Source organism: Alexandromys fortis, unplaced genomic scaffold (genome assembly GCF_014885135.2).
Source record: "Alexandromys fortis isolate MF-2015 unplaced genomic scaffold, M_Fortis_MF-2015_v1.1 scaffold_53, whole genome shotgun sequence".
Lineage (NCBI taxonomy): Eukaryota > Metazoa > Chordata > Mammalia > Rodentia > Cricetidae > Alexandromys > Alexandromys fortis.
This window is the reverse complement of record NW_026067939.1, coordinates 5953481-5969451: the sequence shown is the minus strand read 5'-3', so window position 1 is coordinate 5969451 and position 15971 is coordinate 5953481. Positions and strand designations below refer to the sequence as shown.

The window sequence follows — 15971 nt, the reverse complement described above, 5'->3', positions numbered from 1 at the left end:
TCTTCTGTCAACCCTGAATACCTGAGGATGAGAGTCTAGGCCCCCTCCCTCACCACTCTTTGATGAGAGTCTAGGCCCCCTCCCTCACCACTCTCTGAGTGCCTGGGTTCTACTTGTAAACCATGATCAGCCTCACAATGCACCTGGTGTTAGAAATCATCTATCTTGAAGCTGTGGCTAACATTGTTTAAAGCAATACATGCTAGAAAGGAAGAACTTGTGAGATTCCTACCCAATTCCTTAGCTGGTGGCAACAAAGTTATCATCCTGTGACATTCATGGCTTCTTAGAGAACAAAACAAGCAAAAGAAACATTTTCCCTGGGCCTGAAATCTTAAATAGGTTACAAAGACACAAGGACAATTTTGATTAACCAAGGGTATTTATTTATCAATTTAGAGTCAGGGGCTCATCAGTATCCAGGCTGTTCTTTAATTAATGGCTGTCCTCTTGCCTCAGTTTCCCCAGTGCTGACATTACAGGCATATACTATTAAATCTGTCTTCCCACCGCGATGAAAAGCATTACAGACAGAGAATGTTCTTTTTACTTGTGTTGTTTTGAGATAAGGTCCCAACCGTGTAGTCCAGGTTGTCCTCAAACTCATCCTATAGTTCATGCTGGCCTCTAACTTGCAGCAATCTTCCTGCCTAGCTTCCCAAATACTGTGATTACAGATATGAACCACCACATTTGACCTGGAGTCCACTCCTAACCACACAGTTGTGCACGCTGACTTGCCGACTCCCACGGTGTTAAGTGCCTTCTCCAGTTAGGCTGGGCTGGTGTGTTGATGACCGCAAGATGAAATCTCTTGAGGAACTCTGACTTAAACAGGGCCAATGGGCCTGTATTTTCCTGTGTGAAAAAGGAGAGATTCTTGTGGGAAGGATCTCCTTCAGGTATGAAGACTGGAAAGTGACCTTGCTAGCCTGAGACTAGTTGGGGCTACAATGAATTCAGACCAACAAGATCTTTGAGGGAAGCCTTAGCTTCTACTGGCTTTTCCCTGTTATCTTTTAGTAACTGCCCTAGAATTTGTGCCTTATACAAATCTATGCTGGTTGTCATTCCTTCAGAAATGTACTGTTCTTCTAAGAAAGGATGCGGGCTTCCTCCCGTTTCTATTCTTTATGTTTATGAGTGATTACCAGACACGTGGGGGTGTCCACAGAGCCAGGCGACAGCATTAGAGTCACAGGGTGTTGTGTAGGGTCCACTTCCATCCTGGGCACTGAACTCAGGCGCTTGTGATGGAAGAAGAGTAAAGTGCTCCAACTGCTGAGTTGCTTAGGGTCAAGCAAAACAGCAGCAACAAAACAAACGAAACAAAAAACCCAAGCCTACCTGTTTATTTAATGTGACCGGGTGTGCTTTGTAACATGCATGTATGTGTGAGCCACATGCAAGCCTGATGATCTCAGAAGAGCCAGATTCCCTGTGATGGTTGTGAGCTGCCCTGTGGGGGATGGGACTGGATCCTGGGTGAGCAGCCAGTGCTGAGACCTCCTGCTTCAGGGCTCAAGTCAGAATGTGTCGAGCAAGGCCTCTGTGGAGCGCCAAGAAGTCAGCACACACAGCTGATTAGCTTTCAGGGCTGAGGACTGACCGTTCCAGGTGAGCACGGGCCGCACGCCCAGCCCAGAATTCACGCTTTATGTCACCAGCTCTCCCATGCTATACCTGTAACAAATGCGAATATTCATTACCTTTATTCTGTTCTTTTAAATTAGATCACAAAGGGATTGTTGGGAGTGCATATATCATAATGGAAATATTATCTAGGAAGAGACCCAAAGCAGCTGACCATTTTTTTGCAGACTAAGTTTTTGGGAGGACCAAGCACCTCCACATGGGATCTTTTGGTTTATTGCTTTTAAGCCTTGATCTTAATTTGTTTGAATTTCTTAATTAGTTTAATTCTCTGTTCTCTCTTTCCCAGGCCAGCACTACCCTCTATGGAGAGCATGTCATGATTCACATATATGTCAGTACGTCACGCTGGCCATTGTGGAGCCTCATTGTTTCTAAGGCTCCTTTCCTCGACCTCTCTGCCCTTCCCCCACGTCTGGTTGCAGAAATCTTTGGCCGCGTGGAGAACTTTATGAACCTCTAAGGCATGTTCTTTGAAGGCGCAGCTATGGCGTTTTCTTCCTTTCTCTGCCCTCCTTCTCCTCCCCGTCTTCCATCCTGTCTCCGAGATAAGGTCTGTCTTGCTGTGTATCATAGGTTGGCTTGGAATTAGCTACGCAGCCCACACGCGCGGGTAACTAGGACTCTTCCTGCCTCCGTCTTCCAGGAGTTGGAATCTCAGGCTAACACTGCCACTAAGGACCCTGCCCTTCTTTGATAATGTGACCTTCTTCCATCAGGGCATCTGTCCGATCTCTGTGCGCCTCAGTTTTGGGGACTAACATACTTTCCCCCTTCTGCTTCTTACTCCTTCATGTGTTAGAGCTTTTGGGAAAACAACAACCCGTGAGTGCAGCTTCTGTCTTCTTGAAGTAAGGAAGCACGGAGGTGAAAGCCGGTGGCGTAAATAGTAACTCAAAACATCACTACTCCTCAATACTCGCCATTAATCCTAGAGGTGATTACACGTTTAAATGATTTTAAAATCTTAAAAATCTGCGCGCGTGTTGACCTGCATATGTGTGGATGCTCCAAATGCACGCCTGTTGCCAGCGGAGTGGGTGGGCAGAAGACTGCACGGGATACCCTGTAACTGGGGTTGCTGACGGCTGTGAGCTGCCGTGTGGGTACGGGGACCCTAACCCCGGTCCTCATCAAGAGAAGGAAGAGCGGTTCATTGCTGGGCCACCTCTCCAAGTCACAATTTCTTAAGAGAAACAAACATGTACGTGCAGTGCATGTATCGCTCTGGAAAGACAGTCGCAGCCTAGAATGATGGCGAAGTTAAAAAGCCATCAGGCTGACTTCAAAGTTTGGAACAGATCTGTAAAGCGGAACCGCGGAGCTATCTGCGGGTGTCCCCGGGACCCACAACTTCCACCTTCTTAGGTAACTGAATCGGTGAGGACTGCTGAGAGCGCCTCAGGCCTCCGTTAATCTTATCTTGGTTTCTGTTCTTACTGATTTCTGAGGTCTCCCGAATAGAAGCTTAAAACTTGGGCGTCCAGCGATGCACGGAGTGGAGCCCCGCGCACGTAACTCGGGAGTGAGTGCGACTTCGAAGGGCACTCGGGAGAGGAGCCGGGGCCGGGAGCGAGCGGGAAGACGACGGCTGCGCTCCCTGGTCCCCCGTGCTGGAGAGGCGAGGGTGGGCGGCCAGGGACAGCCTGCGGGGACAGGGCGGGGAGCAGGCGCCAGTCCCGCCGAGCGCGCCCCAACTGGGGGTGGTGGCGGGAGGGGACACCAGGGAAGGGGGGCCCGAGGCCTCGGCGGGGCGGGCGGAGGACGTGCCCTCCAGGCGGTGACTTCAGCGGCCGGCGGGAGCCTGGAACTGTGAGGTAACAATGGAAGGCTCCGCGTGGCCCGGGCCAGCGCGCGCGGGCGTGGTCGCCAGTAATAAGCAGTCGGGCCGAGCCGCCTCCAGAAGCCGCGGGCGTCCCGGGCCGCTCGCCCCACCCCCCGGCCCTCCCGCTCCGAGCCGCGACCCCCGAGCTCCTCCGCGGCGCCCAGGGCGCAGGCGCCCGGCCCGCGGCCGTTGACTTTCAAAGGCCGCCCGCGCCCTCTCATTGGCCGAGGCGGCGCGGGCGAAAGCCGCTCGGAGGCGGCGGCGGCGCCCGCAGGCTCCGCCCCTCCCGGGCCGCTGAAGACTCGGGGGAGCGGCTCGCACCGTCGCTCCAGGCTGCCCCAGAGCCTCCGCCGCGCGCGCCGTCGCCAGCCTCGCGGTGAGTACGCGCCGGCTGCGGTCGGGCCCCGACGGGGTGGCTGCGAGCCCGGCTGCCCGACTGCATCCGCCCGGGACCGGAGGAGCGGGAGGCGGGGCTGGGCGCCGCGGCCGTGGCTTTCGTCCCACGCGCGCCGTGGGGAGCGGCGGCGCGGAGCTGCAGGCGGACTCTTGGCGGCCGGTGGCGGCCGGTGGGTGAGGCGAGCGGACCCCGCAGGACCAGGCGGGACGGTTGAAGCCGGGACATCCCGGAGGAGGGGCGGGGACGACTGCCATCTTGAGCTGCTTCTTTGTTTGGGGTTCGCGTAGAGCTTCTGCCCATTTTACAGATGGGCACCCGCGTAGGTGGAACGGAGTCCCACGGCCTCGCAGAGACAGGCGGGGGAGGCGCGTTGATGCGGATAACTTCGGTTCTTAGTTGCGAACTGGGGAAGTCGGTGCGCGCGGGTGTTTTTCGTGGTTCAACAGCCCAGACTTTGTAGCTAGCTGCGCACTGTAGTGGACGCCGGTAGTCCCAGCGCAGAGCCAGGGTCCTTGTGAGTTCAAGGCCATCCTGGTAAACTGTCGAGGCCAGGTCCTCGGCGAGGGCAAACGGTCTCAGCCAAGCCACCAAGCCGAACCGTGAGTGTTTAGTACCCGTCATTCCATTGGTTAAAACGGTCCAGACTCACAGATGCCTTACGTTGAAAAAAGTCCTTTTGTGTGGCAAAATTGTTGGGGTTTTCCAGATGAAAGTTGTGTTCCCTGCAGGCTGTTGTGGCTGTTGGCGTCACTACTTTTCTACTAAACAAGAAATAGCCAACCAACCATCGGGCTCTAGTGTAGATAAGCCGCAGAATTCGTGAACAACCTTCCCGATGCAATTTTCCTCTCCTTTTTTTTCTTACAAAATCTGAAACATTAATTGTTTTGATTTTAGAATAACAAAAGAACCTGGAAAAGTTGGAGAAGATAAAATATATTCAGTATCCAGATCAGGAGATCAATCAACAAGCCAGGTAAGCTCCGATAAGTTAGGTGTACATTTTTACAGTGTGTGGTCTGGGCTATGATGTAAAATTTAAAATATCCTGAAAAAAGATGTATATTGGTGGTGTATAAAATTCTAACCATCTTATGGAGGAGGTGTAATGCGAGAAACAACTGTCATTTGACTTCAAAGACTTTCACCTCCCCCCCCCCTATTTATTATATATACAATGTTCTACCTGCATGTCTCCCTGCAGGCCAGAAGGGGGCACCAGATCTTATTACATACAGTTTTTGAGCCACCATTTGGTTGCTGGAAATTCAGGACCTCTGGAAGAGCAGTCAGTGCTCTTAACCTCTGAGTCATCTCTCCAACCCCTTGGGCTTATTTTTTTTTTTTTCCAAGGCAGGGTTTCTTGTGTAGCCCTGGCTGTCCCAGAACTTTTACTGTAGACCAGTTTAGCCTCAAATTTAGAGCTCCACCTGCTTCTGCCTTCTGGAGTGCTGGGATTAAAGGTGCCACCAGTTCCTCTTCCTAAAAGATTTTCTTCTTTGGTGTATGTGTGGGCAGGGTGGATTTGAGACAGGGTTTCTCTGTGTAACAGCCCTAGCCGTCTTGGAACTTGCTTTGTAGTTCAGGGTGTCCTTGAACTCGTAGAAATTCTCCCGCCTCTGCTGGGAAAAAGGCACGTGCCATCACCACTGCCCTGCAAAATTTTCACTTTTATGTAAAGTTTTACAAGACTGCATCTGAAGGCATGCACACAAATGGTGTGTGTACTTTATCATTTATACATTTGCAGACTGGATTTATTATTCCAGTTCCTTCCTGCCAGCATTAACATCCGTCTACATCCATTTCTTGTGACCCAAGGTACTGAATTTAGCTTGGTAAAGTAAAAGTTTGACTTTAGGTAGTGTATATATGGAGTTTGTTTTTCAGCAAGTGTTTTCCATCAAATATATTTTCACTTTGAAGTTTTTTTTTTGTTTGTTTTTTTGTTTTGGTTTTCAGGACTGGGTTCTTTGTGTAGCCTTGGCTGTCCTAGAATTAGCTCTGTAGACCAGGCTGACCCCAAACTCACAGAGGCCTGCCCACTTCGGCACCCCAGGTGTTAGGGTTAAAGGTGTGTACTGGTTAATCGAAGCAGCTCTGAATTAAATTTGTAGTTTCACGGAGAGATTTTATCAGTTAGGGCCACAGTGCTGTGAGGCCCTGGCAGGGTGATGGCACCACCGCACTTTTTCCCAGACTTCTGGCTGACTCACCAGAAGGCCTGTGGCAAGTAAGTCACTGAGCTCTGGAGTGCTAACTGTATTTCTTCAGAGACTGTGAAGTGTAATGTGGCGCTGTGCTGGAGTACAGCCCAGGGCTCAGGAGTTTATAAAGTCTTCATTTTTGGAAATTAGTTTCTTTTTAGTTTGTACTATCTTTGCAGGTTTTGGGGATCGTACTACATTGTCTTGAAATTTGCATACTTATTTGTATTCTGGTACATATGAGCGAGAAATTGTTTCATGACTTGAAGAACTTAGAGAGCTTGCCTTGCCCCTCCCTCCCCATTCTAACCTGTAAAATTCCCCACATGGTTTGCATTATTGTCCTGGGTCAGTTTCAGTCATTTGAATGGGTTTGTTCAGGGTTTGAACGCTGAATTTGCGTAGACTGTGAGATGTATTCGTGCAGAGCGATGCAAGATGCTCTCTACTCTGGGCTCTCCCTGCTTTTGTTCTTTTTCTATGTATTTTTCCTCTTCTCAGTGCATGCAGTGTTCTTTCTCTCTTGGTTAGGTGTCACGTCCAGCCGGAGCTCTTGTTGCTAGCAGTTTTATTCAGGACCTTTTTTAACAATTGTAACTCTCTTTCTCTTCCCCTCTTTCCTCTTTCCCCCTGGGCAAACCTCTCCCAGCCCTTAAGCAGGCATGGGCTACCAACCCCGGATTGCCAGGTGGGCATTGCCCATAGGTCCACGCATATGCAAGCTGCTGACAATCATTGCGTTATCACAGAGAGCACTCGCTTTCGGGATCGCGGAGGGCGGGAGCCAGTACCATCAGGTGGCTCCACACAGCTCTCTATATTGCCATCATGTGTGGCTCTCTTGGTTAGGATCCTTTGTTAAAGTATTGCTTCATCACGACTTACCCCCAATTCAGGAATGCAGAGTGGCTGTTAGGTGTCTGAGGGTCGTGCTTGCTGTGAAGTTGCCCCCGCTGCAGTTGTGGCGTTCAGGGCCTGAAGCATCTTCACATATTTGTTTACTGGTTTTTATTCCTTGTTAAGCATTAGGTTTAAATGTGCTGGCTCCTGACAGTACCAGATGAGCTTGGAATGTTTAGGTAGTGGGAACTCTGAGAAGTTCTTTCTGCATTTTGTATGGCAGGAGTCACTGTATCTAATTCACATTCAAGAGGAGGGGAATTGGGTACCCAAGGGGCTAGAGATTGTTGGTCATCCCAAAGAGATTACTAACACAGTGACTTTTTTTTTTCTTCCAAGACAGGGTTTCTCTGTAGTTTTTGGAGCCTGTCCCGGAACTAGCTCTTGTAGACCAGGCTGGCCTCGAACCCAGAGGTCCGCCTGCCTCTGCCTCCCAAGTGCTGGGATTAAAGGTGTGCGCCACCACCACCTGACCTGTTGCATTTTTTTTTTTGTTTTTTTTTTTTTGTTTTTCGAGACAGGGTTTCTCTGTGGCTTTGGAGCCTGTCCTGGAACTAGCTCTGTAGACCAGGCTGGTCTCGAACTCACAGAGATCCGCCTGCCTCTGCCTCCCAAGTGCTGGGATTAAAGGTGTGCGCCACCACCACCTGACCTGTTGCATTTTTTTTTTTGTTTTTTTTTTTTTGTTTTTCGAGACAGGGTTTCTCTGTGGCTTTGGAGCCTGTCCTGGAACTAGCTCTGTAGACCAGGCTGGTCTCGAACTCACAGAGATCCGCCTGCCTCTGCCTCCCGAGTGCTGGGATTAAAGGCGTGCGCCACCACCGCCCGGCCACCACCTGACCTGTAACTTGTTTTTTTTTTTTTAACTTTAGTAAGTTTTTCTTAAAATTTTCTCCACTTATTTTATTCTGCTTTTCCTGATTTTTTTTTTAATGAGTTCTGGCTCGATTACCCTAGGCTGGCCTAGGAAATGTTGTTCCTATCTTGGCCTCTGGGGTAGCTGGAGTGGTCTACTGTGCTTAGCTATAGCTTCTTTTTAATGGGTCTGTTATTCTCTCTTTTTACTTGGCAATACCTACTTTTGTTTTTTGTTTGTTTGTTTGTTTGTTTGTTTTTTTCGAGACAGGGTTTCTCTGTGGCTTTGGAGCCTGTCCTGGAACTAGCTCCTGTAGACCAGGCTGGCCTCGAACTCACAGAGATCTGCCTGCCTCTACCTCCCAAGTGCTGGGATTAAAGGTGTGTGCCACCACCACCTGGCTACCTGCTTTGTTTTTTAACTAGAGATTTTGCTAATGTTTTTTATAGTTAGATGTGAATAAGTCACACAGGTACCAGATTCTGGGGTAAAACTTTTTTTTTTCTTTAATTTATGGATGCTTTGTAATATGTTTTAACAGTAGCATTCCTTGTTGCTTTGTGTGTATGCTAGCTATCTGTTTTTGTACAACACTTGAAAGCTTGGCTAGCTATTTCCAAGACGGCCTTTGTACTAATATGTCTGGCATCTTAGTGCTGTTTTTGAAAGTCCAGGTAGCCTAGACTTGTTGCATAGCTGCTAGTTGGTAAGTGTGGTTTGAATGGGATTAGGCATTTGACATGACACTTGGTCCCCAGTTGGTGGCGCTGTTGTAGCCTTGCTGGAGACTGTGTTAATGGAGCTGGCTTTGAGAGTTGAAAGGTTTGCCTTGCCTCACTTTTCAGTTTGCTCTATCCCATGCCTGCTGCTGTTCAAGATCCCTTGGTTTTCTACTCCAGCCGCCCGCTGCTGTGCTCTGTCCCACTGGTGTGGACTCTAACCCTCTGGAACTGTAAGCCATGGTAAACTGTCTTCTCATAGTGTTTTATAACAACAGGAAAGGAACTGATAGGCTTCTTGAGGCGTATATCCAGAAGTCAGAGCGGTGCTCAAAGCAGTCGTTTGACCTATACAAATTTCCTGGGGGTGGTGGTAGTGGTACACAGATTTTATCTCTTGATAAAAGGAGTAGCAGCTAGGTTATATACAGAACAGCATGTATAAAGGGTAACTATGATCTTACAGGGTTTTTATTTTATTTTTCAGAAATTGTGTTCTTCAGGGTCCCATTTATATAGCTCAGGCTGGCCTCAAACTTTTAATTCTTCTGCCATATCGCATTGTTGATATTTTCTTGGTTTGCATGGTACATCTCTGCCTGGCCACTTGTAGGATTGACTCTCTTCTTTTAATCGTTTGTTACATTTTAGCTGTATGCTGATTAAATAAAATAACTTAGCATTAAAAGTTGGTGGATACTTTTTTCTACTCCCTGTTCTTATTCTTTAAAACCTATCATATTCATCTTCTAACATTGTTTTTTAGTTTTCACTTTTTTTTTTTTTTGAGATAGGTTCTTACTGTGTGTCTCTGCCTGTTCTTACTGTGTGTCTCTGCCTGTTCTTACTGTGTGTCTCTGCCTGTTCTTACTGTGTGTCTCTGCCTGTTCTTACTGTGTCTCTGCCTGTTCTTACTGTGTCTCTGCCTGTTCTTACTGTGTCTCTGCCTGTTCTTACTGTGTGTCTCTGCCTGTTCTTACTGTGTGTCTCTGCCTGTTCTTACTGTGTGTCTGCCTGTTCTTACTGTGTGTCTGCCTGTTCTTACTGTGTCTCTGCCTGTTCTTACTGTGTGTCTCTGCCTGTTCTTACTGTGTGTCTCTGCCTGTTCTTACTGTGTGTCTCTGCCTGTTCTTACTGTGTGTCTCTGCCTGCTCTGGAACTCACTGTGCTTCCAGGCTTGCCTTGAACTCGCAGAGTCCAGCTGCTTCTGTTCCCCAAGCGCTTGGGATGAAAGGCATGCAGCTGACTCTGCCCACCTTCACGTCTGAATTTCTAAATAATGTATGTAAGTTTCTTCCCCCAAGATGGTTCAGTGACTGAGTGCTTGTCACATAAACCTAATTACCAGAATTTAATTATTGGAACCCATGGAAGAAGTCGACAGCTCATTTCCGAAAGCTATCCTCTGATCCCATGCTTACTGAGATGCACATCCTCACATCTGACTCACATTCAAGATAATAAACAGTTGACATTTTTTATCGAGTATTGGCTTCTTTTTCTTCTTTCTTTTCTTTTCGAGGCAAGGTTTTTCTGTAGCCCTGGCTGCCCTGGAATTCACTCTGACAGCCAGGCTGGCCTTGAAGTCAGAGATCCCCTGCCTCTGCCTCCTGGGTGCTAGGATTACAAGTGGGCACCACTACACCCAGCTTTGACTTTACTAAGGGAAATTTTAGTGTTTCCCCCAACCCCCGGTCACCCCCAGTATAATGTCAGTCTGTAGATCAATATTTGGTATTGCTTCATTTTCTGAATGTAGAGTCCTGTGTTAAACCATTGATACTTTGCTTGGAAACTTCTTAACAATTTAAAGGTTGAGCTATTGGGTCATCAAATGGATTCTCAGAGATCTTTGTTTTATGTTTGTAAACTATGTACGCAACCCTCCTTCTAATTCTTGTAGAGTTGGTCTTTTTTTCACTTCTACCTCCATCTTGGTGTCTGGTGCTTGCTTGGTTTATTGATAAGTACTGTGTTCAGCTTTGCATGGCTTCTGGGGATCCAAACTCAGGTCCTCGAGCTTACATTGGTAAATGGTTTACCCACTGAATCATGTTCCAGCCCCCTTCGTAGATTTCTGTGAGATATAAAATAGAACTTTGAAGATTTAATAATACTAGACGCTATCTAATGTGTAAGCAAATTAGTCCTAAAATCTAATGTCTTCCAGTTTTGCTACCTACACACCAAATAGCCAATGATACTAAATCTGGATCAAATGTGTCCATTGCTTAAATTTTATTCCTTTCAAAGAACTATTCTGTATTCCTTCATTGTGTATTTTGACATCACTGGTACTCTGAGAAACATGTTTGTTATTCTTGGTAATTTTTGTATGACTTAAGCGCTCTCTGTGGGTGTGGGGTAAAGTTGTAAAGGCTTCTAGGCATCCATTTATTTGTATTTCTCTTCAGTGGCTGTCATCTCTGTACTGTTGCCCAATCATTAGTTTCCTGGAATCCTGTGCAGGTCAAGACTTAGTCTCTACATGCCACAACTTGGTAATTATGGATCCTGAATATTGTCAGCCAGACAATACAGGATATATTTCCTGATGGGCTCTTTATATATACTCTAACAGTTTATTATTAAAAAGCCCAGATTGCTTTTAAGACTGCTGTTAAGGTACTATTTCTGACCTAATGGGAGGCTTACATTCTAATATATAATATGTTACAGAAATTCTTCTAAAATCTCGTAAAGTGCTCGAGGTAAAAATGCCTCCGTAGTTAAATTAAGTTAAAAAGACACTCACTCTAGGGTATTAGCAGTCTCAGTAGTCTCACTGATGTTAGAGCTAAGGCTAAAACAGATAAAAGGTACTTTCAAATGCTATGGCTACAAACTTTCCTTGGTGATGACAGAATGCCAGACCTCAATGCATGCTAGCCCTGTTCTTAAAAACTTCTGATCTGGAACTAGTTTTATATAGGTTTTGTCAGCTTTTGTAGTCTTTGTAAAGAACACCTAGGACTCAGGAGGCAGAGGCAAGTGGATCTCTGTGAGTTCAAGGCCAGCCTGGTCCAACTTGGTCTACACAGTGAGTTCCAGGACAGCCAAGCCTACATAGAGAAACTCCATCTCAAAAACAAAAAAACAAATCTAGGATTTCTTTAAGGTTCTTTAAACAGCGATGTACTTGATTTTTCCCTGTCAGAGGCTAGGCAGTTTTAAGGTTTATTGCTGCTGAGAACAAAAAGTAAAACTATAAAGCAGGCTGCAGATCTTCCAGCTTCTGTTGGCAATATTAACAGCTTATGGATGTCCACCCTCTATCAAATGAGTTTCTGAACTATTGCTGGATTCCTTTTTCTGTTTCATGGATATTCTTGAAATACATTTTTAAAAAGTTATTTTTAGTTATGTGTGTGTGTATGTGTATGTTGTGGGGCAGGAATATAGAGGTACTAGGAAAGTGGATACTCTGGAACTGGTTTTGTATGTGGTTGTGAGCTGATGTGCTGGGAGCTGAGTTCTGATCCTCTGGAAGAACAAGTTTGCAGTCATAACCACCAAGCCTCTCAAAAATTTTAAATGAGGAAAGAGATGAATGGTATCCTTTGTTTTCTTTTCTCATTTATTTTAGATTCTCATTTTTCAGTCAGTACTTGTCACCATCATCAACTCCCATTTTTCAAATCTATTTTTATTGCCAATGAACTTTTCCCTTTAAAATTTTCAAGTTAAAAATTACTGCTTTAGAAAACCGCAGTAAATGTTTGGATCTGGGGCTGTGTTAACTCATGGTTGAGTCTCTGCCTAGCATGTACAAGGCCTTGAGTTTGATTATTAGCACCACAAAAGGACAAAAGGAAAAGAGAGAAAAATAGGAATTGCCGTATGCTGATCTTAATAGTAATTTCTAGAAAAGTTAAGAGTTTGTAAGAATTACTGAACCAGTTGTGATGCCTTGTGCCTTCAGCCCTAGCATTTATCTTAGACCAAAAAAAAAAAAACCACACTTTTTCCCCTTTAAATTGAATAATTTCGCTAAGCCTAATGCTATATAATATCTATTTAGTCTTGCTTAGTCATTAGTTTTTTATACATTACACAGTGCCGTTTTACTTTAGTATCTTATAATGTAAAGACTTGCATATAGTAGTTGTAATTATTAAGTTGGTACATAAAGTCAGTTTCACTAATTTCAAGGGTTTTTTTTTTCCTTTTTTTCTTTTTTTGGGGGGGCAGGGTTTCTCTGTGTAACAGCTTTGGCTTTCCTGAAACTAGCTCTGTAAACCAGGCTAGCCTAGAACTCAGAGATTTGCTGCCTCTGCCTCTCAATTGCTGGGACTAAAGGTGTCCACCACCTCTGCCCAGCAGTGGAATACTTTTAAGATGGTCCTCTTATTCAGTATGTATTAGGAGTTGAACTGCAAAGAGTCATCTAAAAATGCTTTTCTTTTAAATGGCAAATACTGCATTTAATTTGAAGGTCATGCCTAAAACCTTACATAGAATACCACATGTATGCTACATATACTTTTTTTTTTGTCTTGACAGGAAATGCACAATTTTGAGGACGAGTTAACATGTCCCATTTGTTACAGTATTTTCGAAGATCCTCGAGTCCTACCATGCTCTCATACATTTTGTAGAAATTGTTTGGAAAATGTTCTTCAGGCAACTGGAAACTTTTATATATGGAGGCCTTTGCGAATTCCACTCAAGTGTCCTAACTGCAGAAGTATTATTGAAATTTCTTCAACTGGTATAGAATCCTTACCTGTAAATTTTGCATTGAGAGCAATTATTGAAAAGTACCAGCAAGAAGACCACCCAGATGTTGTCACCTGCCCTGAACACTACAGGCAACCATTAAATGTTTATTGCCTACTAGATAAAAAATTAGTTTGTGGCCATTGTCTTACTATAGGCCAACATCATGGTCACCCTATAGATGACCTTCAAAGTGCCTATCTGAAAGAAAAAGATACACCTCAGAAGCTGTTTAAACAGTTAACCGACACACACTGGACAGACATCACCCGTCTTATTGAAAAGCTTGAAGAACAGAAGTGTCATTCTGAAAAAATGGTTCAAGGTGATAAGGAATTTGTTCTTCAGTATTTCAAGGAGCTTAGTGATGCATTAGAACAGAAAAAGAAATTGTTTTTGGCAGCTCTCCATGACGTTGGCAAGCTGATCAATCAAGAATACACTCCGCAGATTGAAAGGGTGAAGGAGATCAGAGAACAGCAGCTGGAGTTAATGACAGTGACCACATCTTTACAAGACGAGGCTCCACTTAAATTCCTAGAAAAAATTGATGATGTCCGCCAGCGTGTGCACATGTTGAAACGGAGACCACTCCCCGAGGTCCAGCCTGTTGAAATTTATCCTCGAGTAAGCAAAGTATTAAAGGAAGAGTGGAGTAGAACAGAAATTGGACATATCAAGAAAGCTGTCATTCCTGAAATGAGAATTTCTTCAAAAAGGATGCCATGTTCCTGGCCTGACAAGGATGAAAAAGAACTCGAATTCTTTAAAATTTTAAATATTGCTGTAGTTTCACTGATTTCAGTGATATTAATGTTGATACTCTTTTTCAACCAACACATAATCACCTTCCTAAATGAAATCACTTCAATATGTTTCTCTGAGGTCTCTTTGTCTGTTTACCAAAGTTTATCTAATAACTTAAATGACTTAAAAAATATGGTATGCTACACTTTATATTTGTTAAAGGAAATCATGTTGAAAATAGTTTCTCGTTGAAAACCCAAATGAACAGTTTTAAGTGGGCTTCTCCTGTTTAGCAGAGGCTAACCATTGATAGATGGAAGTTGGGTAGTATAAGTAGCAAACTTACATAGAAATATGGTAAACCTTCCATGGTTGGATAGAAATGGTGCCAGAAATGATATATTATCTGAAAGATTATTCAAATCAAATTAGAAAATTATTTTTGATTTGAATATTTTTTGGCTTGATAGTCTAAGTTTTAAATTTAACAAGCATATCTTTTTTTTTTAACTATAACATGCTACAGTAGCTTTGCAGTTCTTTGTATATGTAGATATTAGATTAGAAAAAATTGACAAGATCCTTGACCCACATATCTATCTTGATGTTATTTGAAGCTTTTCAGTGTATAGATGTAGGTGGGAAAAGTTTTAAGATTCAGGCTAGGATTGCTTAAACATCTTTTTGGTCAAACATAAATCAAGAACATTCATTCCAAATAGAGCTTTTGGATAATGCCAAGTGTCTAGTACTTATTTTATAGAAACTTTGATTGTGTTTAGAATTTGAGTTTAATGGCTAGAGAATCTCTTCAGTCAGGGTCAGTCTGGGTATTGTATTGACATCTCTAAACCAAACAGGTTAAAAACGAGGCGGAGCCCTTGCCTTGTTTCCAGCACCAGAAAGCAAAATAATTATTTTGCTTTTGTAGTGTTTTAATCTTGTTCTTACATAAAAAGTATATTAAACATGTATGACAATCACGTAAACTATATCTTAAAATGGTCTCTATAGCCCAAGTACTGGGAATTATGATTTGCCATAAATTAGATGATCTTAAAAGATCTCAGTAAGGCAAACTTTAATTCCCTTAATAAGGACTAGAATGTTTGCAGTGTAACTTTGGATCACTGTCACTAAAATACCCAAATGGGCTATTCTTGAATCCCTAGCTCTGGGGATCATTAGGGCCTGGAGAGATGGCTCTCCCAGAGGTTCTGTGTTTAGTTCCCAGCAACCATATGGTGTGATTCCATGACCATGCATGAGATCTGGTGCTCTCTTCTGGCATGTAGGCATACATGCCAGCAGGATGCTGTATGCAAAAAAGTTTAATCATTAGGTCCACTTAACAGATCAGATTTTATCCAGCATTATTATTATATATAGAGGCCATCTGGAAGATGGAATGGAGGTGAAGGGGGTACAGTGTTCAGTTTTTAACAGACACATAGGTCACACTGAGTGCTATTTTTAAATGTAAATATTAGCAAAGAATGTTAGCTAAGACGTTTTTCAAGGGGCTACTAACTTCTTTGTCCAGATGATCAACAAACCAAAGTAATGCAGTGCCATATTAGGTAGGAGAATGTTCTCATCAGTTATTAACCAAAACTTACGTACGTTCCAAACTAAACAAGCATATGCCGAGTATTACCTTAAAGGCTTGACAATTTTTAGTGTTTTCTGGTAAGTTATTATATACTGTTTTATATCTTTACTATTTGGCTGAGATTGTACAAAAAAACACATTTGGAAATTCTGGGTTTTATGTGTAACAATATATTTGAATAAACTTGATATTTTATTGAATGGCTTAGGAATTGGCTTTGGAATTTTTATACAGAAGTTAGCTCTCAAATTTCATTCACTTTTATATTTGTAGCATGCTGCCGACTTGTAGTGCTTTATTACGAATAATGATAGGAAGCATTTGACTAATTCCTTA

At 44.1% G+C, this 15971-nt stretch overlaps 2 protein-coding genes across 4 annotated transcripts; one reads left to right on the top strand and one right to left on the bottom strand.

The window, feature by feature from the left end:
* Positions 1-1346: 1346 nt before the first annotated feature.
* Positions 1347-4496, bottom strand: LOC126504925 (uncharacterized). The gene is made up of 3 exons (XM_050147512.1): positions 4195-4496; positions 3094-4141; positions 1347-1683 (listed from the first exon to the last, which is right to left on the bottom strand). Exons 1-3 carry the CDS (start codon positions 4494-4496, stop codon positions 1678-1680), a joined length of 1356 nt encoding a protein of 451 aa, XP_050003469.1. The 3' UTR covers positions 1347-1677.
* Positions 3727-15835, top strand: Trim59 (tripartite motif containing 59). 3 transcript variants are annotated; one of them, XM_050147455.1, is made up of 3 exons: positions 3727-3854; positions 4773-4851; positions 13061-15835. In XM_050147455.1, the coding sequence occupies exon 3, from the start codon at positions 13064-13066 to the stop codon at positions 14273-14275; it is 1212 nt and encodes a 403-aa protein (XP_050003412.1). In that variant the 5' UTR covers positions 3727-3854; positions 4773-4851; positions 13061-13063; the 3' UTR covers positions 14276-15835. The 3 variants fall into 3 exon arrangements, with proteins under 3 accessions (XP_050003412.1, XP_050003413.1, XP_050003411.1); XM_050147456.1 differs by lacking the exon at positions 3727-3854 and adding an exon at positions 4023-4044; XM_050147454.1 differs by lacking the exons at positions 3727-3854; positions 4773-4851 and adding an exon at positions 6736-6879.
* The last annotated feature ends 136 nt before the right edge of the window (positions 15836-15971 follow it).

Excerpts from the sequence above, each read along its gene's own strand:
- LOC126504925 (XM_050147512.1), bottom strand. The coding sequence starts at position 4,496 with ATGACGGGTACTAAACACTCACGGTTCGGCTTGGTGGCTTGGCTGAGA. Across the intron at positions 4,142-4,194 it reads TGGGACTCCGTTCCACCTAC|AAGCAGCTCAAGATGGCAGT; the intron begins GCGGGTGCCCAT and ends CCCCAAACAAAG.
- Trim59 (XM_050147454.1), top strand. The coding sequence starts at position 6,745 with ATGGGCTACCAACCCCGGATTGCCAGGTGGGCATTGCCCATAGGTCCA. Across the intron at positions 6,880-13,060 it reads GCGGGAGCCAGTACCATCAG|GAAATGCACAATTTTGAGGA; the intron begins GTGGCTCCACAC and ends TTGTCTTGACAG.